Genomic DNA, 27218 nt, shown 5'->3' on the forward strand with positions numbered 1-27218 from the left:
TAAATTATATTTTGGTACTATTGGAAGAGGCACTTGAGATCATATTGCAAATATCCTCTAGCCACTGGCGCACACCACAGAATTTCAGAAAAAGATCAGTCAAGATTTTATAGATGACCGCAAAGCCTTTATCTGTGTGAATAATGAAAAGCTATGATTGTTCTGAAGGAAATAGATGCACTTCACCACTTGATTGTCCTGATGTGCAACTGATATTTTGGACAAGGAGCTACTGTTAGGACAGAATATGGAGAGACAGAATGGTTACCTATAGGCAAAGGTGCCTGAATCAGTCATAATTTTGCTTCTGTCTCTCCCATCTCTCAGGCCACAAAGCACAGAAGTGTGGAAAACCTGAGAGCGCAGCAAACATTTTAAATATTGTAAGCAAACAAAAAACAAAGGTGGAAAGCTGATGAAAGTAGCTGCTGTTTTTCTTGGGGTCAGGCAACAAGACCCAACAATTCTGTCCTGCTTGGATCAAAGAAAACAATTATTTGTAGTTTTGTTTTCTACAGTCATCGTAGAAAACCAATAAACTTGGGATAGGATTGTAGCACAGGAATGACAGAAAATGAGCTGGAAGGTTTTAAAGATCACTTGCAAGGACTGAAAAAGACACACACTGACAAAGGCTATGGAGCCCTACCTTTCTCCTCCTCTCCTGAGTGCAAAAAAAAGACCCTGAGCTTTTGCTTCATGGGTGTACAAGCACATGCATGTCAACACACTTGGTCCAGAATACAGACAAAAGATGACACACGATACATCCAATATTTAATGCACGATTCTGGAAAACACATTAGGGTGACCAGAATGATTTTAAAAGATGGAGATACAGCGCTAAACAGCAGTGTTTACCACTCTCCTATATTCACTATGAAGGAGACAAAAATGCAGAAAAATGTGGGCCTCCTCCCTTTCTATACACACTTCAAAGTATCTTGTAGTGAACTTGATGTATTAAGCCACAGTCCAGATTGCTTTTTTTTAAAAAACTGCCTTTGGAAAGAACAATGTTCTTTAACGATTGTCCTTGTGCCTGTGTACTAGGCTGATCCCTCTAATGCTGGAGGTTTGTGCCTGGCAATTGAACTACCAGATGTGTCCCAAGATTATCAGATTAGAGATTTATGCTGTAAAAATCCAAAGCCTCTGGTTTGGGAAGTTTCCAGCTATTTTTAGATACCATTTTTTTCTGCTTCTAAAAGAAAAAAAAAGCTAGCTCATAAAACACTGGATTTCTTATGAATATGTATAAAAATGAATTGCCAATGAATGTGCTCAAACATTCAGCCCAGCTTAGCAAACAGAGACCTTCTGGCAGAATATAAAGTGATGGGAGAAGGAGGTGAGATCAATAAATGTGTATGATGTTCCATTTACCCTCTACGAGATGTTAAGCATCATCTTGGCTAGTCTAATTTTAGCAATGGCAGCCCTAAACAATGATGTTGTGTAGGATCCAAACCAGTATTCCAGGTTCTTCAGCCAATAAACTTTCTTCTTCTTTCACGTTGTTAATCATTAATTCATTCATTCAATCAATCATTTATTTAAGGCACAGTACAATAAATAAATAATAAAGCAATTCAATACCCTAAAAGCATTTCAAACATTAAAACCACATCTGTGAAAACCAACCACAGTAAAAACAGCCTCCATGACCTATTAAAGCCATGATCCTTAAGCCCCAAAGGCCTTGGTAAGTAACTCTATTTTAATTTAGAGCAAAAACAAAGTTAGAGTTGATGCTAGTCGAGCCTCTAAGGGAAGAGCATTCCCTAAACTTCAGTAATGAGCTCAGTACAAGAAACACCTCTGGAGCTTTGTGCTGTTTGTCTCTTGTCCCTTTCTGGGTCCCCCCTGGTTTGTGAGAGTGCACCTCTTTTCTTTGATGGCGATGGAGCAGAGCTTGGAATGTTTTTAGTGGTAGCTGCCTCTGATACTGGAGATCCTGGTACCAAGGATGGTGAAGTCTGAGTAGTTGGTACAACTTTTTTTAAAACATTTTATTATTTTTTATAACATACATACCTACAAAGACAAAAACAAACAAAAAACAAAAAAAGACAGAAATACCTACAAAATAACATATAAAACTAACAAAACATATAAGACTAACAGAACATACAGCAGGGAGGTATTTCCCATACGAGCTTATCTATTATATAACTTCTGACTACAGGAATAATATATCCATGTGCATCTGCACATGCTATATTCCACATCCCTATTTTGTGTATCTAATTAGGTATCTAAACATCCTAAATTTATAAAAAAGATATTGTAAATTCCCTCATCTGCATTTCCATCCATCTAACTCTCATCATATACATTTCTCAATTCCTCTTAAAAAGCACTTATCTACCATAATATCCACACAGGCCTATTCATTCCTCGATGATCTCCATTCTTATATACAGAAGACTGTGTATTTAATCTTGTGAGCATAAACACTCTTATAGTTCACACATATTTAATATTTCCATTTACGTGCCTTGGAACAAAACATCCAATATTATTATTCATCATCGTCTAGCCTTAAATTGCATGTCTGGCCGAATTTGCTTATATATCTTAAATCAATTGATTTCTATTATTTGTTCAGCAAGTAACTTCCTCCTTTCTAATTTTATTTATCAACTCCAGTGTCATCAAACGGGGATTGGCCTCTTTAATCTTGTCAACATTGTCACTGCTATAATCACACATATTTAATGTCTCAACATTATGTGTCTCACAAACAGTGTTTTCCAGTTTTGAAATGCCATCTATAATATTTCTTTAAAACATTTTCAACGCGGTTGACTAATTTTACCCCAATATAATCAGTGGTTTTGTTTTTTGAAGCAACATAGTGTATGATCCCTGGTCGTGAATTTCTGCCCTAAGCTTTGCCCATTCCCCCCCCCCCTTTATATTCTTTCCTTTCGGAACAGTCTTGATATACATTCTCCCTTCCCCGCCCCCCCCCCTTTCGTCTTTTTTAGCCATCTTTTGAAAAAAAAGGAATGTTTTTCTTCTCTCTCTTTGACTCTGGTTTCTCTGACGGCAGCTGTTCCATGATGGTTCTGTCCTGCTGTAAGGTGATTTCTCTCTCCGACATTAAAGGCTGTTCATTAAGGATCTGGATTAGTTGTTTATCCTTGCTGTCGATCTTTTCTTGCAGAGCAGAAAAAGTCATTTCCAAGTCCATTCTGATCTCGTCAATTTGCATCTTAAAATGATTAATTATGTTAAGTTGACATTCTTGAAGGAGTCCCTTAAAATAATCCATCGTGAGTTCCGATGATGATTCTCCCCCTCCTTCCATGGCCGTAGCAGTCAGTAGGTTAATTACTCAGATTCCCTAGATGATTTATTAGCTAGTCCACACTTAAAGTCTTCTGAGGGGGTGATAACCGCCTTGTAGCCAGATACAGAGTCACTTAGGTTAAATTATGTAGAGTTATTTAGAGTTCTTAAGTCTTGACTTTATAAATTTATGAGAAGCCAGTTTCTCTGGGAGGAAGGGTTAAGAAAGAAAAAGAGCAAGTTGGTTTCGTTTCCGAGCTATGGCGTAGTAAAGAAAACTCCAATATTACAGGCCTCCACAAAGTTATGCCGCTTGAGATCTCCTTCTCATCAGGTTACCAAATAGCAGATTTGATCTTTTACTTGCTGTAGCTTAGCAGCAGATCATTAATCTCTGTTCTGCAGTCAGATAATAAATCTCGATATCTCCCCCTCCATCATGGTGACTTCACGAGACAGAGATTGCATGTACGAAAGGAACTCTTCTAAAAAACAGACTGCCATCTGCGATTCGGTGGTTCCAAAGCCCCCACTTGCAAACAAGCCCCACTCTCCTGTGGGAACTTGCCCCCCTCTTCTCTGGGGGGGGGGTCCTCTGATTCGGAGTAAACCCGGGGGAATCCAGAGCTCTGGAATTCCCCTGTTTTCGCTGCTCATGGCTCCTCCCTTCCCCAGTAGTTGGTACCAACATTGATGGTACTACAGGAGAGAGTTTGACAGTGCAGACCATGGTGGGAAACAGCTGAGAATATTTTAAAATGGGGACAGATTGGAACGGATGCTGTTCCTGAGTGGATGAGAAGACTGCTCTTTCCCACAAGATGAAGAGTCTTGCCTCTCAATTTTTTCTGCTCTGAGCAGCAAAGTTCTGGCAGTGCCTGCACGTCTGGGGGTTATGTTGCTTCCTTAAGCAAAGCAGGCGTTTAAGAGTGGCCATCTTTTGGGAGATATTCTAGAGCTTCAAATAGAGCACTTTTTGAGCAATGATATGGTTGTAATTAAATGGAAGTTAAATGAAGAAGAGAACTATACGAAGAGTCTAAGGGCTCATCTACACTGGCTCTTTTGGAGTGGGCTGGTTGAAACTAAATAACATTGCTTGGGATGTGCCATTTGATGCAATCCACATCCAAATGGCATATCAGAGCTCAAGCAAACCTACTTGGTCTAGCTGCTTCCCATATCATAAAGTGGCTTAATAAGCAAGTATCAGTAAATTGACCGCTTCCTCTATCTCTTGGAAGATTTTAAAAGAACTCTTTAAAATAGTGAGGCAGCATATAGGAAATCTGAAACAAATTCACAAAATTAGATTTGCAACTGTTTTTGCAATGGCTACTGTCAACAAAATAATCGTGGCTGTTTGAACTTTCTGTAGCATATTTCTGTCATCTCACTGCTGTGAGCCAGACATAAAGAAATCTGGAAGTGTTAAAACACTTTTGTACCAGCAAGCATGAGATTTGACCATACACAGACTCAAGAGAGAACAAGCGCTGTTTATTTTCGAATGGCCATTCGGGTCCCCCAGGCACGAGGGACCCCGATCAAACAATGCAAAGAACTTTTATTACTTCTAACCACAAGGAAATAAGGTTACAAAAAAATCTATTGGCAGACAATTAGGTAAGGGGGTTTGACTACAGAGTCTTCTACCTATAGGAGTTCAAGAGGGGCTGGTTTTTCTAAGTATTACTCTTGAGCGGTTCCCCCACCCTGGGTTATTCTAATTTTGATAGCAAACCGTTACTTTTCAAGAGGAAACAAAATACACAGGATATCTATGGTTTGGCCGATATTAACCACAAACTCAGCCATCTGGGCTGCAAACCGTTGCTCGGTGCTCCAGACATATAGAGAATAACAGGATATTCTGTGGTTTCTGTAGGAACAGGTGTTCAAGATAAGCAAGTTCCCAACTTACACGAAGAAATTCATTTTCTGTTAATTTTTAGAAGAATTGGTGTCTGGGGTCTTTGTGAAGCGTTCTATAATCAATATTATCAGCTCACAGCTTCCCCCCTTTAGGACGCTTCACTAGACCCCTTAGGTTGTTGGAGAACAAGTTCAATAGATTCATGGAGCAATCTATCAGTTGGCTTATAAACTTTGTTGGGAATGCAGTTCCTGAATAGAGGTACAGTAGCAAGAAGCTAACACACAAATGATCAGGAATGTGACTCCCACCAATACTGTCCGCAACCACCCTAGGTTAGGGATCCAGCTGGTCAGCCAACTCCAGTCTAGACCTTTGTCCTGGGTAACATGAATAGCCAATTCATGCAATTTGTCAATGTGGCAGGAGATTGCTTTGGAATTATCTGTTACGTTAAAGCAGCAAAATCCCTGAATTTCCTCACATCCTACATGAAGTCTCAATAGGAGGAAGTCAGTGGCCGCTCCGTTCTCCAAAATCGTGTCTCTTAAACTATTAAGTTCATCTAAGACATCTAACAAGGCAGCCGAAGTATGATTTATAGTTTTGACCAGATTACAGGCTAGTCGGTTGATGGACTTGGAATTCCAGACCACCAGGCCAGGTAACCCAACCAACGAGATAGACAGACTAAGATACTCCTTTGGACTGGGCAGATGAACCTTATCATCACAGTCTGGTTCCAGCCTAGTTACTGAGCGCGTTTTTCTCCTAGGCTTGTCTGTTTGAGTTAGTGAGCTTTTGGGGGGGGGGGCATAACTGCAGTTAAACAACTGAGGCAACAAACCCCAGTTGCATTTCCAGGAATGTATGTATAGGATCTGTCTCCACAGGTAAAGAACCAACCTCTCGGGAGAAGCCTATGATATTTAACAGATTTTACTTTTATAATAGAGCTGCAATTCATGTGTTCCCCTGCATCAATTGGGCCTAGAGCGATGCAATGGTGATGTTTGTCTCTCTGGCATGATGTAGTATTGACACAGGGCTGTCCTCCCCCTACACTCATATGTCTTAGAACAACTATATACTTAGTCTTTTTGTCCTGATCGGTGCCCCAATTTTGGCTACTTGATTCCAGTGGCGTTCAGGGTATCTGGGGACACACACACTGGGACCAGACAGCTGGTTAACATGTGACCTGTATCGATTCCGCTTTCCAGGCAGAAGTCCTGCTGATCCTCCACTAAGGCAGCCACTCATAGCCAAAGGTTATCGTCCCCCTCTAAGAGTCCCCATTCCGGGCCTGAGAGATGCTTTGGGGTAGCAGTGCCTTCCACCTTCACCATTTGGGTGGTGTTGGTAGTATCAAGGCCCGACCTTACTACAGTACTCCTTTTTCTGTCGCTGCTGCCCTCAGGATCTCAGCTCCACTCAGGGATACTCTAGGAGGTGACCGGGACTTCAACTTTTTCATCATGGGACCCATCAGTTCCATAACCCTCTTTCCCATCGGCCGGTCTGGGTCTAGACATATTTGCACAGCCGGCTGCTTGGCGGTTAGGACAATTTCATGTCGTGGGCAGCCTTTTGTAGGTGCTGTCCACTCAATCTGCTTAATCTTGTCAAACCTGAATGCCTTGAGAAGGGTCTTTTAACGTGTTATCATGAACCTCCTGCATGAGCAGCCTGGGTTGAGTGGTATCCCTTGAGACTGGCTCACTATTAGCACCAGGAGAAAGACCATCATCCACGCTCTCATAGCCCTCATCCTTGGTTTTGGATGATTTAAAGGTACAAGCCCAACACCCAGATCCATGTACTCAGTAGCAAGGGAAACAATCATGCATCCACAATACGATTATTCTCACCCCACCAAAGGATTGGGGCAATTTGGCATCCAATATAGATCCAACTTGTATCCATGCAAGCTACCTGTACCCCCTTACTATGTCCAGATCAGGACTATCGTAAACTTACACACCACCTTGAATCAGGTGGTGGCACCTGGAGCGTATCAGGAACACAATGACTATAGAAACAGACCTTATGGGTTTAGGGTCAGCTGGCAATCGAGGCTCTGGCAACCGAAAAGTTCCTACAGATGGGACTGGCTCACTTAAAATCAGGGATCTCCTGTTCCCAACACCATTTGAATTGCTGTACCCAACAACAGAAGAAAAACAGAGCAACAAGAACACCTAATACAATGACAATGCATAATCCACCTCCCAAAAGTCAAGAGTCTTTACTGAACAGAAGCTTTAGTCCTTCCTCTGGGTCTCTGTCCTTGTTCCGGAACTCTACGGACGTTCCAGGTGTCCGGAGTTGTCACCTTCTTGACTTGGGTGTGATGGATCCATGACCTTAATCCCTCCACCTTCAGTGCTGTGTCAGAAGTGAGTAGGACTACCACTGGCTCCGACCATTTGGGCTCCAACAGGCGTGGTTCCAGACCTTGACCACTACGTAGTCCCCTGGCTGGATCTCATGCATGGGCCCACCCACATTAAAGTGTCAGCCCTGCTGAGTGAAGAGAAGACAAAAAACGCGAGAGAAACTGCACACAATTTTGGATCACTGCATCACTTATCACATTTGCATCTACAGTTTGTTCCAAATCTGTGAGGGGCCAGCCTCTCCCCTAGACTCTCTCAAAAGGAGACAACTTAAGCTTTCCCTGGGGACAGGTCCTGACACTAGTAAGGGCCATAGGAAGGGCCTGTGGCCACTTAATGTTGCTATCCTGACTAATTTTTTTTTTCCATTGCTGTCCTAAGCTGCCCATTCATTCATTCAGCCATTTCTGAAGTTTGTGGTCAATACGATGTATGAATCTTTTACTGAATTTCCAAGGGTTGTGTCCATTTTCTGGGTGACAGATGATGTGACCCATGTGCTGCATTATTTCTCTGGCATTTCGAACATGATGTTACAGTTCCTTTTAAGACGGGCCATACTGGTGCCTGGGTGAGAAAATACTTTTTCTATTGTACTATCAAGTTGTCCTCCCCTAAGTGCTGTTGTTCATGCTGTTTCCTGACCAAGGAGGGGATGATCGCTTTGGGGACCAGCAAACAGGCATTGCTGTCTGCCCACCACTGATCTTGGTCGATCAGGTGTCCCTCCTGTGTCCACTGTTGCTCTTCCTCGCTATACGAAGGGAATTCTGGGAGGTCCAGGGCTACAAACAGGACCAGGGATTCTACTTCGTCTCCAGCTGCTGCTTGCCTTGCTTCTGCATCAGCAGCACGGTTCCAAGTGCTATGGTAGAGTCCCTATTCTGGTGTTCTTTACAGTGTGTATCAACTAAATGACCAGGATAACAAACAGCATCTAGGAGACATTGCATGAGGTTGCCGTGTTTGACTGGGGTTCCTGCAGCAGTGAGGAGACCTCTCTCTCCTTCCACAGCTGACCATAGGTATGCAAAATACTCCAGAGGTATTTGCTGTCTGTATAGGGGGTCAGAGCTCTTCCTTTGTCAGCCTCTAGGGCCCTGACATAGCTCCGCTGCTTGTGCTGGGAGAACTCCTGACAGCACCACCTCCCCCCTTTTGTCAACCACCGCCCAACCTGTCTTCCTTATCCCATCTTCCACAAAGCTGTTGCCATCAGAGAACCAGACATAGTCACTGAAATCTAACTCCTCGTCTCTGAGGTCAGGCTGTGCTTTGGTCTGCAGATCCACTGCTCCAAGACAATCCTCTGGGGTTCGGACAATGGCTTTCTCACAGAGTCTATGTGCTTGTAGGTAGGTGGCTGGGTTCCACCTCTCTGCCCCACTCAAGGAGACCTTTCCTGTTTCTAGCAGCAAAGCTTGGATTTTGAGCAGCCTCCCTGAGGTGATCCATACATGGCCACGGGATTCTAGGAAATTTCAGATGGCATGGTGTGACACAACTTCCAACTTGCCTCCCATAGTACTTGGTGACCAGGATGAATACAGCAGCTACAATTCATAGGAACGCTGACCATCCCCTGGCTGTGCCATCAAGCTGCTTGCTGAGATATCCCACCACTCCTGGCCCTTCTGATTTGAGGAGGACTAAGATGCCAAGCACCACACCCTGTTTTTCCTATGTAGAATCAATAGGATCCTCCAATTTCTGAAAGCCAGAGATCTGGGGGCTCTGTAAGGCATGCTTTCAGCTTCCTTACTCCAGCTGTCACTTCTTTCTGGATAGGCAGAGTGGGAGCCCGGGCTTTTCCTGCTGCTTGCAATATTCTACAGGGGTTGGATGTATGTCCCATACTCCCAGATCCAGAGGCAGCAAAAGCCCATTAATCCTAGAAAGGACCTTTCTTTCCACAATCTGTGCCTTTTTCTTTGAGACCCAATAGTCCCTTTCAGCTAAGAAATTCAAGAGAACCACAGTCAAGTCCTGACACTGTTCTTGATCCGAATAGGCTCCTTGGGGTACAGGGGCATTTTCTCCTGTATTACATCTGGATACGAGGACAGCAAACTTGGTCCTAGTTTGGCTAGGAGAACTTTTGACTTGGGGACTACTTCTTTGGCAACTAATCCTACAAAATCTGGGACCTGTACCTTTCCATCCCCATTACCTGAACCTCCTTCTCTCCCTTCAGGAGAGCCTGCCCCCTTTACATGCTGAACCACATCTAAGATCATTTTCATGTAAAATGCATCATAGTCCCTTTTTGGGACCTACGTATCTGAAAAAATCCAGATAGTTACTAATGATCAGCTCATCAAAGGTTCCCTCTGGCAACCGGTTGGCCATGCCCTGGAACCTGTCTAATGGCCACGTTGTTTGGCACATCCATACCAATTCCTTCTTTTTCCTCCCTTTACCTAACACATCCCAATGTTTCAAGGCTATTTCCAAGGGAATCTGACCGTCATTAGAGGCCCTGCGGGAAGAATACTCATTTCCCTGGCTGGACTTTCTCTATTGTCCTTACTCTAATGAATTCCAAATGCGACTATCACACCACAATCACACACTCACGCTGCGGGTAGCCTAGCTGTCGCCCTTCCCAATACGAAGACAGAGGAACCCTGGGCCACCCCGGGAACAGTTGTGGAACACACAGTCTCACATTCAAGCCGCCAAAACAAGATCTTTTCAGGCCTCAGAATACTCACCAAAACCACCACCACCTTTGAAGATCCGATGGTCCCTCAGGCAGGTGGGATGTCTGTTGAGTCTGGGAAGGAGATCCTGAGCCAGGCTGTTTGGAAGACCAGACACGGCAGGAGACCTCCACGTTCAAAAAGGAACGATGCCGGCAGGAGGTCTGCAACTCCCTTGTCTCTCCCCTGATCAGCCACAACTTAAGAATCTCATTCAGTCAATTCTCAGAGAGGTGATAGAAAATGGTTTTTGAAATCACCTCCTTAAGCCAATTTAAGTGCTGCCCGCATTCTCCACCATTCTGTGAGCCAGACATAAAGAAATCTGGAAGTGTTAAAACACTTTTGTACCAGCAAGCATGAGATTTGACCATACACAGACTCAAGAGAGAACAAGCGCTGTTTATTTTCGAATGGCCATTCGGGTCCCCCAGGCACGAGGGACCCCGATCAAACAATGCAAAGAACTTTTATTACTTCTAACCACAAGGAAATAAGGTTACAAAAAAATCTATTGGCAGACAATTAGGTAAGGGGGTTTGACTACAGAGTCTTCTACCTATAGGAGTTCAAGAGGGGCTGGTTTTTCTAAGTATTACTCTTGAGCGGTTCCCCCACCCTGGGTTATTCTAATTTTGATAGCAAACCGTTACTTTTCAAGAGGAAACAAAATACACAGGATATCTATGGTTTGGCCGATATTAACCACAAACTCAGCCATCTGGGCTGCAAACCGTTGCTCGGTGCTCCAGACATATAGAGAATAACAGGATATTCTGTGGTTTCTGTAGGAACAGGTGTTCAAGATAAGCAAGTTCCCAACTTACACGAAGAAATTCATTTTCTGTTAATTTTTAGAAGAATTGGTGTCTGGGGTCTTTGTGAAGCGTTCTATAATCAATATTATCAGCTCACAGCGCTTACATGTCCTGTTGTAAGCCTGTGCATACTCAGCACAACACTTTTGTACACTTCACCAGCTGCGTGCAGTCCCAAAAAGCTTATGTTGTAAGAGATTTGTCAGCTTTTAGGTGCCACAACACACACTCTTTGTTACATATTTGGGAAGACCTTCCAAAATATTGCAGGAACAACAAAGAAAAGCTCTTCTTCTTGTGGAGACCAACACAGTACTCCAAGCAAGGCCTCTTCAATGGATCTTAGGGGGGTTAGTCCACTTCAGTCCAAACACAATGGGCTCACTTGAGTTTCCTGATTTGGGAGGGGGTGTAACATAGCTGCTGGAAGTTCTTTCCCCATCATCTTCTCTTTTAGGGAAGCCTACCCAATTGAACAATGTACCCCAACTCTCTGTGTTGCATTGTTTAAAGAGACAAGTTTTTTGGTCTGATCTGGTACATCTTTTATTCTTTTCTTTTATAGGCATCCCTGTCTTGATAAAGACTGGGACCACTGCCCTTTGCTACCCCCACTGCCTAACTAAATGGCAAGTCTGGGTTAAAAGCAGCAGCACTGAGTCACTACCCAAACTCATGCACAGGATTAGGCCCATATTTTTCTCCCTGTTTCACACTGCATTACTGAATTAATAGCCCTGAAATGATGAACCATTCTTTTTATAGCCCTTATCATTTTCTTCAGTATTATCTTTGAAACCATAAACGTGTACGTCATATGCATTTCTTAAAAAAAAACTACAACATTTTACAAAACAATCCATTTTTATTATTTCAGGTTTTATTCGGAATTAACATTTATAGTTCAAAAATAATCCACTTCCTGTACATGTACTTAAAAAAATACATCAGCATATCAATAAATGCTTCAGGTTAAAATTTATGTTGTTGAACAGTACCCTTGCTATTGTATTGCCATTATTGTGTTTGGGTATTGCCACACTATAATAAATTAATGAAGTGAGACTGAATAAAAAGCTAAAATATTTCACTGGGGCAATGTGGCAAAAATAATACACCAGTTTCATTCATCCTATTGTAAATAAATAACTAATATATCAATAATCATACAATATATAGGAACAACTTAAATAGCACTTACATCAGTTTCAGAGAAAAAGAAAAGATAAAAGTAGTTTAATAAGAAAATTTCAGTCCTACTGTACAGGCAGTCGGTGAAATTCAAAATGCATGTTTAAAATGACTACCACCTTTTTGTTTTTAGGATCGCTGTTTCAAAAAGCCTATTCAACCTATATCACTGTTTTAGTCTTCATTTTTTTATGAGGCAACTGGTTGTATAATTTTTATTGCTTGGGTCTTATTGCTAAGCAAAGGATAGGAGTTCAGTTTTCATTTAGGCTTGCATAAAACTGCTTTGGTTAACTATGAAGGATTTCAGAACAAATTTAGTAAGCATTTATCACATTCACCCTTTCAAGGGCAGGGCTGAAGAGCTGCCAATATCCGTTTAAGACAACTGGCAAGATAAACAGTAAATTGATAGTTCTTATTTTTTTAATCTAATACTTTTAATCTTAAAAACAACAACAATCCACACCATTTGAGCCAAGAACTTCGAAATATTTCCAGACCTTTAGGCTATATTATTTTAAAAGTCACTCTCTCCATTTTCATGTCAACCTTTGAAAGATGGGGAAACCCTGCAACTGTGGGGCAACTATTGACCATGCATTAGGAACATGAGAAAAATCCTATAAAAGAATACAACACCCCCTTTCCCCCAAGGACTCTCTCCACTCTCATGTCTCTTGTGTTATTAGTACAATTCAGGTTGCATTACTGGGCACTACAAGGCCTTGGTCCAACCACTGTTGTGCAAATGAAAAGCCAAATACTCCAAGATTGTCACACAAAATTTACTTGCAGCACTGCACTGAAATTTGAAGCAGAAACCAACTTTACAAATGGACCATCATTAGAAGAAGGAATCCCTTCATTGCTGAAAATATCCAAGTGCACAGCAAGATCTGTTCTCACTTCTTAGATGTAACAGAAACAGAAACAGATTTATTTCAAAGTGGGGTTTCATGGATCACAACCCATTTCCTTCGATACTTAGAGCTGTCATGAGTTTTGATGTGACAAAAGGTCACACTAAAATTGCAATGTTAGTCTAAAAATGCAAATAATAATTATGCAGTCAAGTTGATTTTAATTTATGTCTATCGTTTGCTGGGTTTTGTGGATATAGAGTACTCAGAAGTAGTTTACCAAATCCTTCTAGGGGCACTGTGCATCATGCCTGAGACGTATGTACCATGAAATCTTTCATTTTTTGTAACACATCCTGAAACAAAGCTGCCTCTTGGAAAAATCACTTCACACAAGTTGCAAATCAGCTTACATTGATTTGTACCAGTCTTCAGGAGTTAAGAACAGGATTCCTACACACCTGATTTTTCAGACATAAAAGCAACCATCTCTTCAACCTGAATGTGCTTTTAGCAATCATCCCTGGCTATCTATAATGTCTGTTTCAGCCCATGGCTTATGTTCATACCCACCTAGAATGTGCATTACAGCTGTATATGTACATGCACATACACACCTTACTGAGGATCAGCACACATGTGGTTGAGCTGTGCAGACTGCTTGCATGAGCTTGACTCTTAAGTTCCTTCCTACGTACAAGAGCAGGAATGCACTGTCTTTATGCCAATAAAGGTTGCTTAAAGAAGAAGAATGCACTGTCACTTCAGAGCTTGCTCCTATAACTCCCCTCTTTGGACTATCTATGTATCAAGTCAGTTTGTGAACTAGCTGTAGGACTGTAGAGAATCTCAGTTTTGCCCTTACTAGTAACAAGTCTAGACATCTGGAGAATATAACATTAAGATTGCCATTAAAAATCTTAATGTTACAATCATTAAGGTTGTGACATTAAGACTGCCAGCCTACATACATTTTTTAACCAAGAAGACTTGACATCTGACTGAACATACTTGGGATCATGCTGCAAAAAAGTTAAGAAATAGAAGCACAGAGCAGTGCGGGCTTTCCTATGTTTCTATAACTATCTAGTTTTTCTTCTCTGAATCATGGACATTTTGTCTCTCCTTTAAAATTGTCTGACGCTCTGTCCATAGTGGCTGGTTCTCTATTGCAAGCAAAAGGAAGAATGAAGGACAACAGATTCACCTGAGATAAACACTCTGAAATTTGAGGGGGCAAGATTTAGCAAGGTCACAAATAAGACATAGAATTTATTTGCAACCTAATAGGACTGACATGTCCTCCCAGACATGGGTCAGCATATGGATCTATACCTAACTCCAAACAAAAAGCAATTGCAAATCTGGTTTGCTTTAAAAGTACATCGACATGTTTTCATATTTGGCAGGAACAAAGTCAGGGCCAACAGTGATGTAAAGAATAAATGTCTACACTGCTACTGACTGCTCTTTGGAGAGGTACCTTTGAGAGCAAAATGTATTCAAAAACAGAACAGCCATAGTGCAATGGTGTGTTTCTCCCAGATCCTGCGCCATCTGCCAGAACTAGTGATGGTCCCTTCTCCTGCAGTGCTTACTCCACCATGAACTCTAAATCCCTTTTCCAAAGGGCCGACATACTTTCTAGGTTTTTGGAGAAGTGAGGGGAATGGCAGCCTTCCTAATTCTACTGGCATCAGAAGATGAGGCAGATTGTTGGATTTCAGCCAATGTGCACATTTATGAACAACTGGAATGTGGAATTGTGGATTATGGGAGTGATTGTCAGGTGTTCCATCTCTGTAGCATCTTTAGGAACTCCTGTCAGGGGTTCCTCAGAAGGAAGGAAAATTTCACAAATGGCATATCACACTCTCTATACAATCTATTTCAAAGGTATTGATCCATATGATGATCCACGTTTGGGAGTTTAACACTTAAAAGAAAAATCTAAGCTAACTGTGGCCATCCAACTCCTGAAAGATGTCCAGCAACATCTGGCTGGCCCAACACATCCCATCCTTGCTTACACCATGCAGAGAGACCAATAAGCAGCCTTCTGTTCCTTTAGGAGTCGTGTTCTTATTCAAATCTAATATGCACCTTTCCCAAGTAACTACATACAAAGGGCATGATCCAGACAGAAGCAGAACTCCTGTACAGAGAGTTCTCATTAGGGCATAACAGCACCTTCCACTGTCCTTCAAAAGTTCTAGATCTTGGGCTAAGTGAGATGGAAGAAGCTGGATGGCACACAGGAGTGGCACAAAGTCCTCCTATTATCCCCCACTGGCCTGACCTGGTCCTTGCACACGCACTCCTGCTTTGCAGGGTAAGTTAAATCTCTTGTGTTTTGCTATGGCCTATGGTTTATCCCTCCAATGCAGAGGCACAATACTCAAAGTAGCTGGGACAAAGCCCAATGTTTTTAATATATAAATATGTACAAAACAAAAGTTAGAAAAATATTTAATTTGTTCAGTTTTAAATAATTGCTAGGAAGTGTTAATACAGGAATACATTAATGTTTGTACAATTAAACTTTTTCATATATATATATATAAGGAATATAATTATTCCTTTTATATATATTCCTATATATAGGAATATAATTATAAAAAGCATTTTTATAGCAGCCTTTGCATTGCAAGTGAAAAAGGTGTCAAAATATGGTAGAATATGATCTACCTACATGTTGTGCTGCATATTATCCAATAAGCAGCAATATTAATCCCCTCGTCTGGGAGAACATCCGTACCAAGACCAAAAATTTCAGGAACAAGGAGTGCCATTCCTGTGGAGCATACACAGAGGTGAGGCATTGTATGTTTTGCATAAACTCTCCAAATTTCGTTAAGTGCATAGTACATTGAAGGGGAGAGGGAAATTCTCGAATCTTTTCACACGTAATAACCATTTTAAACCCAGAGGGTCAAAACTGATGCCTTCTACAAAAGAGAAGGGAAGGGGGAGAACGACGTAACAACAGACGGAAACATGACTCTAACCTTATTAGGGATCAAAACCATCATATAATGGAATTGCTATACCAGCAACCCACCAAGGTTGCCTGTTTAGCCTGCTCTCTCTTGAGAGGGGCAGGGAAAGAAGGCATATTGAAAGGGAAATGTAGCAGAGGATAATTATTAGTAACGGATATTCAGCTTGTTTTTATTCAGTTCCCGTTCCAGGTTTCCTAGCAGAACATCAATGCTTTCCTGCAAGTCTTTGAGGTTTCCTCTGTGGTTCACTGCAGAATCCATTGTTTGCACTGTCAAATAGGCCTGAAAGGTATGTTCTGTATGAACACAATTGGGTTGTTCCATTAGCTTCTCTGAACCATCCATTTTGTTACCTTCATCTCCACTTTCTGCATCTTCTGAAGGAACATCATCATAGTCAGCTTCACTCAGAGCCTCCTTGGGGCTGATGAAGTAGCTCTCTCCACAACCACTCCAGTCTCCAGCATAGCGGTTACTTGAAGGGCTGTCCAGTCTGGCTGGCCTAGAGCGCAGGATTCCTGTCATCTCATGGCCACTTAAGTTCAACATTTGAGGCGGCTGCTTTTTCGGCCTCAAATAATTCACGGAGGACTGTTGTTCAACGGATGCAGATTCTTTGGCAGCTGTGTGTTGTACTGCAACAAAGCACAGTTTTAATACGTTAGCTGCAAGAAATCAGCAGAGTAACGTTTCCCACAACCCCGCCCCCTCCACTTGCAACATGCACTGATCCATGCATACTTAACAGCCAATCCATTCTACTGTTTTGATTTTGCAGCTAGCTAAAAACTTGTTATTAAGAGGGCAAAGCTTAATAGCAGAAGTTCTATTTCATAACTACCATGCCTTAGTCCATCCACAACTGCAAAAGCCCATTAAATTTTGAAGTCTTCTGATTAACTTTGCAAAATGTTAATTACAATCCATAATTACAATATTGTTCAAATGACAATCCAAGAGCTTCCATCTGCTACACACATTCAGCTGAATAACAGAAAGCAGAAACAGATTACATCGTTGTTAAATATAGCTACCCCTCTAAGAAAGCTGTCCTTTCTGGATCCAGATGTGTGCAAAGCCAGCTGAAGCTTTTCTAGATTTCTTCCTATGCAGCCATTAACTCAAGCTCAGAGGGAGGAAAAATACACTCAACACACATTGGGAGCTTTTATTACCTGAACTCATGGATTTACAGCTCAAGAAACTAAGTCCCCTCTCATTATCGGTTTCCTATGGTAAACAGTACAGATGTTTTACTGATCAAGGCTTATTGTATTTTGTAACTGTACAATGTTTCTCTTCCACATGCATTCCTAATGTCATGTCTTTATAAATTGGTTTCAACAATGGTCAACTGCTATACAAAACACGAAAGGGGGCATCATTATTGCCAAAAAGGTTTAAATCTATCAATAGGATTTTTTTAAAAAATCTAATTTGTAACTCACCTCGAAGAAGCTTCATATTGAAAGGTGATATAAAAATAAATATAAAGCTGTTGATACTACCGCACCCATCCTTAATCTATCTTCCCTACTTCTGGAAGCCAGGCAGAGCCAGACCTGGTTAGTCCTTGGGTGGGCTAGGAGATAATCCTGCTTGAAACCCTGGACAGCTGCTGCAGTCACAGCTGAGACAACTGGACCTGTCAATATAATGACCTAACCCTTCACAATAAGGAAGCCACTTGCCCCCAGAGTACCCACTTCATTTGCCAGCAGCAATGCCCTGCCCTGGGCTGAGTCTCCGGGTGACTAAGCATGCAATGTTTGGAGAGATGGCCCAAATCCTGTCCATGCTTGAGCACCTTCTTGCAGTGCTTACACTCAGCCATGTGAGCACCTGCTGCACACTGTTGACTTCTCAGGAGCTTCAGTTTTTGACTGCATGTTCCTAACCGGGACAGCTGACTTGTCATCCTGACTAGTTCCGGCAACGAGTGAAGCAAGTGTGGCTGGAGGGGCAGGGGTGGTTTCAGTGTCATGTTCTTCTGAAACAGTGCCCATCTGCGACCCCTCAGTCTCCTTCGAGTGTTTTTGCCTTTGGTACAATTTGTGCTCTTTTAGTTCCTAAAAGTAACTTTCCTCTAAAAAAAACCCACAAAAACCTCTAGTGATATATATATTTTTTAATCTCTTAAGTTTCTGTGAGAGTTCAAAAAGATCTGCAATGAAAGGCATGGTTTCAGATTTTAAAGAAATGAAGTAAAATATTACAGATCCCGGGAAAGCAACATTTATGGCCGTATGCCAAGAAGCCAAGATCCTGCACACAACAAGCATGCTGCAAAGCTCAAAGAGGACATGCACGTGTTCACGCGGCTGCCGCTTTGCAAGCTGATCATGTGAATAAGCTCCCCCTGGAGCCCCAAATGCCTCCCTGCAGAACTGAAGTCTAACTAGAGGGGCTACACCTCTTACTGGTCATGAGCAGCTTTGCATTTTTAAAAATGAAAACAGGAGAGGGTGGAGGCTGCCCTTCTACAAAAGCTCTTCTGTTTAGGCTTTGCCCTCTTAAGGCAAAGGGATCATGTGTTAAACTTTAAGTGCTAGCTTTGTTACCATTTCTGAATGAACAAGGGCCATGTGTTTTCCATTTTTAAAATAAATAAATAAAAACGAGGAGCTGAACTGGAGCACAAGCATCGTTATCAACTTTTCCAAATCCATGGGAGGATTAAATGGCTGAGAGCCCAAGCATTAGCCCTCTCCACAGTGTTTAATTAAATTTAATTAAATGTAATGTAATTAAAATGTTTAATCTTTAATGAAAGGACACTGCATGGTACTATGCACTTACAGAAGGTGTTGATGGTTTCTCATTTGTGCTACAGCCTGCTTTCTGTCTACATTAACAATGAAACAAAGGTGTAGGGGAAGTACCACAGAATTTTCCACCCTCTTGTGGAGGGTTCGGATGACCCCTTTGCTCTGCCAAGTGATGCAGCAAACTAATCATGGAATGGGTTTGTTTGACAACATTTGACACACCACAGCTATATTGACAAGATTGGGACTTATCAGTAAAATTGCCCATATGCCACCCAGAATGTCATTGTGCAAATTACTCTCCGAAATTAACCGTCCTGATTGAACCCCACTTTTGTAGAGCACTAGCTGGATAGCTCAGGGAGTTGAATACCTAAGCCAGAGGTTGGGAGTTTAATTTCCCTCTGGGCTTCCTGGGAGTTTCTTGGGAGAAACTACAGCCTGCATAGTCATGGACAAGCTGTGCAATCTATGAGCCGCCCCAAAAGAAAGGAATGGAGAACTCTGTACCTAGAAACCCTTGGCAAGGGTTACTACAAGTCAGAAGCACCTTGACAGAACATGATTATTACATGTTTGTACTGCACTAACTCAGATTTCTATTTTCACTTACAGTTTAATAGAGAGAGAAAGCAGCTCATTACCTTGGGGGGGAATGGGGGGAAGTGCCCATTCTGAAATTTTGAGATAAGGCATACCACTACCCCAGTCCATGAGCCACTATTAGACAACAAAACTGTAAATCTAAAGCTCCTAAAGAGCCAAGATTGGGTAAAGAAGTCTGGTACAGATGCAAAAGAGAAAGGATACGACCCTAAATGAAAGTAAAAAACAAGATGGGCAAAACAACCACCAGCCCAAACTATATTCATCTACTTTCTTCTTCATGTGTTTGAAATACATTTCAACATATTGGTCTCCTTTAAAAGGTTTTAAAGTACTGGACATATTGTTTCCAGTGTTGTGTAGTGAATCCTATCCTATGACTAGAACTAGTTCTTTGATGGCGGCAGACTCTTACAGGAACTGAGGAGACTTCTGGCGGGTGGAGCATGCGCTCCACGGGGGAATGTCCTACTAATCACATGTCTTCAAGCTCTAGAAACTTCCGAGAGGTCCTGCGCAGGCGCAGAACAACTCAATTGTGTGCATTCACAGAGGCCACGAAGAAGAACATCATTTTGGCTCAAATACAAGGAAGACGCTGGTGAGGTAAAAGTTGTCTTTTGGGGAAATGGCTCTTCTTCACTGGAGGTGTTCTAAGCAAAATATGGATGGCAACTAGCCAGGGATGCATCAGCAGTGGATTTCCAGTTGTGAAATAACAAAGGAGACGGACTAAATGACTCCTGAGATCCCTTCCAATTTTATAAAGCAATGTTTTTTCATGTTAATGATCTTCTACATGAATGCTTGCGTTGATAAACCAGCTTCAGACTTAGTTGGAAGATATTTAAGGAAAATATTACTGGTACTGGAATATGCTATACCATAATGTTTCAACTGAGTGTTAAGACTTGATCACAGTTATTTTAGAAGTTTAACATAGAATTAGGCAATCCTAAAACAGGATGCCTTCTGCATTTCCTCCTCAGAACTGTTATTCTTCTATATAAAAGTCAAACAAACAAAAACACTGAAGTAAAGATGAGACAATGCTCCTGTACACAACTCTGATTACACAGCCTGAGACAGCTACTTCCACTACTGCATGAACAGAAACATGCATGAGCCTTATATTCAATTAAAACCACTCCATTTTTATAAATCTACTTTCCAGTTCTACAGTCTTTGTCTCCTATTTATTCACCTCATCTATTGCAGCTTACACACAACAACATTTTAAAAAATTGCCACTCTCAGCACTTTTTATTTGGAATATTTCTCAAAGTGACTAAACATATTAGTCTCCTTTAAAATGTATTGCAAATACATGAAGAAGAAAACTGATGAATATAGTTTGGGTCTGTGGTTGTTTCACCCATCTGGGTTTTTTTTTTTTTTTTTTTTTTTTTTTTTTTTTTACTTTTGTTTGAAACAGGGTGCTAGAGGAGAGCTTTGCAGATACCCGGGACCGGCAAAATGACAAACAAATCAAGCCTGAAGGATCTTTGAAGGAAAAAAAAATGAAACTTGATGTTCTCCTACTTTTGGCAAATCATGAGAAGGCAAGATTTTCTGGAAAAGACAATAATGCTGGGAAAGGTTGAAGGCACCAGGAAAAGAAGACCAAATTTGAGATGGATTCACTCCCACAGTATTGATTTTACAAAGGCTGAGCAGGGCTGTTGAGGACAGAACATTTTGAAGATCGTTCAATCATAGGGTCATCATAAGTTGGAGGCAACTTGACAGCACATACCAACAACAATACTTTCTCAAAGAATGTAAAGCCGTTCTCAATAAAGAATTCAAATAAACATTCAAACATTTCAACTTTCTAGGACAGTTACTGGCCTTTAAATGGTTGGAAAAAGCCATTCTTGAGGAAAAAGACTTCAAATGGGGAAACGAATTACAGAAGTTCAATACTGTATGTCCCTTCTAAAGATTATGGCACAATAAATGTGTTGGTCTGTAAAGTATCTCAAAACTCTCATTTTTTTCCCACAACACACTAGTATAGCTAACTCTCCTGGAAATAACTCTCTCCACGCATAATCCTTCACGATCCTTTTACCTGGCCACAACTGGAGTAAGTAATGCAGAACTTCTATATGTTTTTTGAAGTCCAAGGCACTGGCAAGTTCTTCTGAATCAGTGAAAACTCTGTTGTTGTGATTAGTGGTTTCCTGCCTTTGGCTCAGTAATACTGGCCCAAAACACACAGCTAAATTCTGGCATGTCATTCTGTTCACTTCGTTGTATGAAGCTACCAATTTCAGATGATCCAACAGCATTGTTAAAGTTGCCTGAAATAAATACAAAAGAACAGTTCTTGTTACATTACCTGTGGGAGAAAAAGCAGACATGGATTTTATCTTTTGCAAGGCCTTGTCCTTTCCCTGGTAGCCACAATAATGTCATTTTTGCATAATGTCAGTCAACATGAGATAACTTTCAGATGCACCTTTTTGTCTGTTCAGTAGAAGTGCACGGAGGACCTGGTGCTTTTGCTCACAATTCTGTACTTCCTCTCCCACGAATGTTCTGCAGGTGGCATTAAACTGTACTTAGCTGGAAGTAAGCCTTACACTGGACTGAAATGAAGCCCCTTTGAATAGAACTTGCTTTACTTTCAAATAAATACAGTACTCTTATGTTCTGTGACATAGAGGCAGAAATTCAGTAGTAAGTCCCAACTAGAGTATACCCACTGAACTAGCAGAACCTTGGAGAAGGTGACTCACCAAATCCGCACTGATTCATTCCCCTACTCTATTGGGGGGGGGGGGGGGTCCTACTACTGGATTTCAGTCACTGTGCATGGATTCAGTGGCAAATAGCCACAAGGCCAATAAGGAATTCTGAAAGTTGAACTCCAAAAATGAACTCTTCTCAGTTCCATTACTGGTCCCCAGGTCATCCAAAAGAAGTAACTTTTCCAACATCCGACTGCACCTTTAAGTGGAAACTGCTACAGTTATATCATTATATCATTACAATACATTGATATATAAATATATTGTACGTATTTATTTAATTATAATACACCACTCTTCAGCTGGTAGGGCTCCTGAAGAGTCAACAGGAGCTTTAGAAATGAAGAGTGCCAAATCGTATATTGAGATTTGAAAAGTTACTTTTTAAAGCTAGACATCAACTTTGGAACTCCCTCTCAAATAACATAAGGCTCCACTCAGGTTGCATATTTGTGTTTTTGGACAATATTTGACAATAATTCCCAGAACTCTCTAGCACAGCCTGGGGAATTCTAGGAATTATAGCCCAAAAACATAAATACTTGTTGTTGCGCTGAAAATAAGACCTAACCTGAAAACAAGTCATATGATTTTTCAGGATGCTCGTAATATTTGAATAAATATAGGTTGTTGTACGTGAAAAAATAAAACATCCCATGGAAATATGCCCTAATGACCTTTTTTTTGAACAAAAAATTAATATAGTCCATCGGACTAGATAGGCGGGATATAAATTAAATAAATAAATAAATATAAATAAATAAATAAGACCCTGTCTTATTTTTGGAGAAATATGGTATATACTTCTTTATTGTTGACCTTCTAGTGGACAGCCAAAGCATATTGTCTGAGATCCTAATGACGTGGCTTTACAATGTGCAACCCAGGATGGCACCATTAGCCTCTGAATATGTGTGTGTGTGTGTGTGTGTGTGTGTGTGTGTGTGTGTGTGTGTGTGTGTGTGTGTGTGTGTGTGTGTGTGTGTGTGTGTGTGTGTGTGTGTGTGTGTGTGTGTGTGTGTGTGTGTAAAAAAGTCCAAATCTTACCAGCAATGCCAACCTTTGGCTATAAAAGGCTCTCCATCTTGCCCTGTTCCCTAAGGCTCTCAAAGCATTCCCCAGATCAAAGAGAACCCCAGGGAACGTCAGAACCTGATAAGGGGATAGGAAGTTTTCAACCAAATTAAATTAAGCATTACTATTCCAGGTTGATAACATTATCCCAGTTCAGGCAATAGGGTTTCAGCCATTGTTCTGAACAGCTTTGGGACTTTAAGAATGGTTTTTAAACTGTCTCTTGGAGAATTTTAAAATCTTCTTTTAAAATGTTTTAATCTCTCTTTTAATAATTTTAATTTATCTCTTGGACATTATTTTGGGAGCCCCAGTGGGCAGAAAAGCAATAACCCTATAAACAAACAAACAAACAAAAGCCAAAACAGAGAAAAAAGGAAAGGCAAGATGTTAAAGAGAAAACATAAATAGTGCTTTTTATAAGAAGTTGGGGTTAAGTAACTATGCTTAGAAAAAAAGTTGCCTCTGTCTAGCTGGTCTACCTATAAAATCAGTGAAAGCTGGTTATTTTCACTAGGCTCCTTCTTGACAGGAGGTTAAAATGCTACTTAGCAATAAAGCATGTACCACCTATATGTAAAACTAATTATGCAGGAGTTTTTAGTTGGAGCTGTCTGAAAATTTAAAGTCACCATATGGTAGCTTATCAAGTCAATAAAATTATTTTTCCCCAAGATATTGAGAACAGCCACATGGTTGTTGACTGATGGTTCAATAACCACTGTGTTCTACTTGCTCAAAATCAATTTGTTTTTCCATCAACAAAGTTGAGTTAAATCCTTTCATTTATTTTTAGTCATTCGCATTTTACAGGCCCTGCAAAATCTCATTCGATTTCAGACACCATATGTAACCTTTGAGCATTCATTGTTTGTTATGCAAAAGTGAGATCACATTGTAACTAGCCAATGCAATCCTGCCTGCAAGGGCTCTAAAAGGGATATAGCTGTCTAAAAAAAAGAACTGGTCAACTCTTGCTGTTCAATTTTTAATGCCAAACAGGCGGGTTACATAGTCCAGTTTGTTTTTTTTTAATGGCTTTTCCTTTTGACCAAGGGAACCAAGCAGCAAAGCAAATCTGCGTCTGTTATTTGTTACAGATTAATATAAATCTCCTTCACACACTAGCCAAACATACAGATGGCAGATACACTAGTCCACGCATACACCATCCCTCACACATACTCCTCAACACTGGAAGATAATTTAACCTGAATCTTTCTCTTTCCTCATCTCCTTCCAACCCTCTTGTCCCCTTCTGAGCGCTGCATGCTGCCTACCACAGGCGGCCTCCGAAGGGAGAGTAACAAGACCAAAGCAAGTTCTCACAGTTCCACTTTTGAGAAGAAGACTGAATACAAATTGAAATAACAATTAAGTGATTCCGATGAAATAAACCCATATAAACGTGGACAAAAATATCTGCCAACGTCATCTTCTATTTGGGCCCATGGACTGCATCTTCCTTTATGAGCTGGCTTAGGAGTTAAGATCATCAGGAGAGGGCTTTCTCTTGGTCCCACCACCTTCACAGGTGCGTCTGATGGGGACATGGAAGAGCAGCTTTCTCTGTTCTGCTCCCAGATTTTGGGCTGGCCCCATCTTTGCTGTCCTTCCACTAGCAGGTGAAGGCCTTCCTCTTCAGAGATGCTTTCCCTAGCGATTGGCTGCCTAAGTGTTTTTTTCAAATGAACTGTTATGCCTTACTGCTCTGAATGTGTTTTGGTGTTGCTTATGTTTTTCAGTATAGTATTTGTCTGATCCCTTTTGTTGTTGTTTAGTCGTGTCCGACTCTTCATGACCCCATGGACCAGAGCATGCCAGGCCCTCCCGCAGTTGGGTCAAATTCATGTTGGCAGATTCGATGACACTGTCCAAACATCTCGTCCTCTGTTGTCCCCTTCTCCTCCTGCCTTCATGCTTTCCTAACATCAGCGACATTTCCAGGGAGTCTTCTCTTCTCATGAGATGGCCAAAGTATTGGAGCCTCAGCTTCAGGATCTGTCCTTCCAGTGAGCACTCAGGGTTGATTTCCTTTAGAATGGATAGGTTTGTTCTCCTTGCAGTCCAGGGGACTCTCAAGAGCCTCCTCCAGCACCACAATTCAAAAGCATCAATTCTTCAGCGGTCAGTTTTCTTTATGGTCCAGCTCTCACGTCCATACATCACTACAGGAAAAACCATAGCTTTGACTATTTAGACTTATGTTGGCAAGGTGATGTCTCTGCTTTTTAAGATGCTGTCGAGGTTTGTCATCACTTTCCTCCCAAGAAGCAGGCGTCTTTTAATTTCGGGCCTGCTGTCACCATCTGCAGTGATCATGGAAACCAAGAAAGTAAAATCTGTCACTGCCTCCATCTCTTCCCCTTCTATTTCCCAGGAGGTAATGGGTGTTACATACAGCACTGATGTTACCTGTCTGTCATGGGTTTGGAGGGAAAGTTCCATCCTATGGGGAGTGGAAGGCGGGACATCAGGAGGAGGGGCTGTACTGTATATATATGTGGAGCGTGTGTGAGAAGCTAGGAGAAGCTGGAGGAGAGCTGAGAGAAGAAGCTTGAGTGGGAGTCTGTGTGTCAGACAGGGTACTACTGTGTGTCAGTCAGTACCAACCTGATAGGTTCAGGTGTCTGTATGGTTAGCCAGAACTGATAGGTTCAGGGTCTGTGCTTCAAGTTAAGTGTTCTGTGTGAACCAAACTGTGTGTATGTATGATTGAGACTAAGCCACGTTACTGTATCTTATTCACCTGATCATTTTATTTTCCCTGTGTGTTGTGTAAATAAACCTTATTCCTTTATTTGTTAAAAATCCATCCCTGGTCTGTGTGACTTCTTATAGGGAATGGTTGGTGGCAGCTTAGTGAAACTGTGGCATCCTCCAGTAGGTCTGGGTTTGTCACATTGATTGGTGTCCAGCGTGTGGGATACGACTGGTCCAGTTGTCCAGTGGTACAGCAAAGCCTTGGCAAGTGTGCCCAGAGCAAGGGGGGTCTAGTCAGGGACAATCTGAGAGCATGTAGGTAATCTTCTAGGTGTACCTCACGGGGGGGGTGCGCTAGTAGAAGAACGTGTAACCTCAGATTGGGGACTAGATTAGGGAGCTCTGAGGCAGCCTGTTTTGGCGGGAAAAAAGCTGAGGCAAAACTGTGTGGTAGCAGTGATCTAGCCTGCCTGCTGAGAGGCCTAGCAGAGGGGGGTAGACTCTGGCTCGCAACTGTTGCAAGTTAGTGCTGAAGAACAGCAGCAATCTATAGAAAGCTGGTTCTGAGGCAAAAGAAAAAAAAAAGTGGTCGCTTTATTTTGAGGCTTGACTTTTGAAAGCAGCCTGTTCTGGGGGGGGGATTATGCCCTTGACTCAAAGCCAAATGGCAGAAATGGGTGAAGTGAAAGACCCCCAGGTAGACCAAGGTTCTGAGGATGAATTTGGCTCAGTGCAGGGTGACAGCACAGGAGAGCAGAACCCCGAACTCAGGAAAATGCTCATAGCCCAACAGCATGAACTGAGGATGAGGCAATTTGAAATGGAGGAAAGATTAGAGAGAGAAAAAATGGAGGAAAGATTAGAGAGAGAAAAAATGGAGGAAAGGGAAAGAGAGAAACAGAGACATTTCGAATTAGAGAGAGAGAAAATTGCTCTGGAAAAAGAAAGGATGGCGTTTGAGTTAAGAAAATTGGAAATGATGAACCAGAACAATAATAACAATAGGGATTCTGAGGGAGGCCAATTGTCTAAAGCTGACCTGAAGAAATTCCCTGTGTACCACAAGGGAGATTGTCCTGAAGTGTTCTTTTCCCTAGTGGAAAGAGCGTTTGTGGACTTCTCAGTAAGGGAAACTGAGAAGATGACCATCATGCGATCTTTAA

General features: G+C 41.6%; 1 protein-coding gene across 2 annotated transcripts in view; it reads right to left on the reverse strand.

The window, feature by feature from the left end:
* Positions 1–15554: 15554 nt before the first annotated feature.
* SYDE2 (synapse defective Rho GTPase homolog 2) overlaps positions 15555–27218 on the reverse strand; it is a 54319-nt gene continuing 42655 nt past the window's right edge. The window contains exons 6-7 of one of the 2 annotated variants that reach the window (XM_072997892.2): positions 21597–21828; positions 15555–16783 (exon numbers count right to left, since the gene is read on the reverse strand). In XM_072997892.2, coding sequence (XP_072853993.2) covers positions 16293–16783; positions 21597–21828 — 723 coding nt within the window. In that variant the 3' untranslated portion in view covers positions 15555–16292. The remainder of the gene's footprint in view (positions 16784–21596; positions 21829–27218) is intronic. The other variant, XR_012086475.2, reaches the window with a different exon arrangement.

This window comes from Pogona vitticeps, chromosome 4 (genome assembly GCF_051106095.1).
Source record: "Pogona vitticeps strain Pit_001003342236 chromosome 4, PviZW2.1, whole genome shotgun sequence".
Classification (NCBI taxonomy): Eukaryota; Metazoa; Chordata; class Lepidosauria; order Squamata; family Agamidae; genus Pogona; species Pogona vitticeps.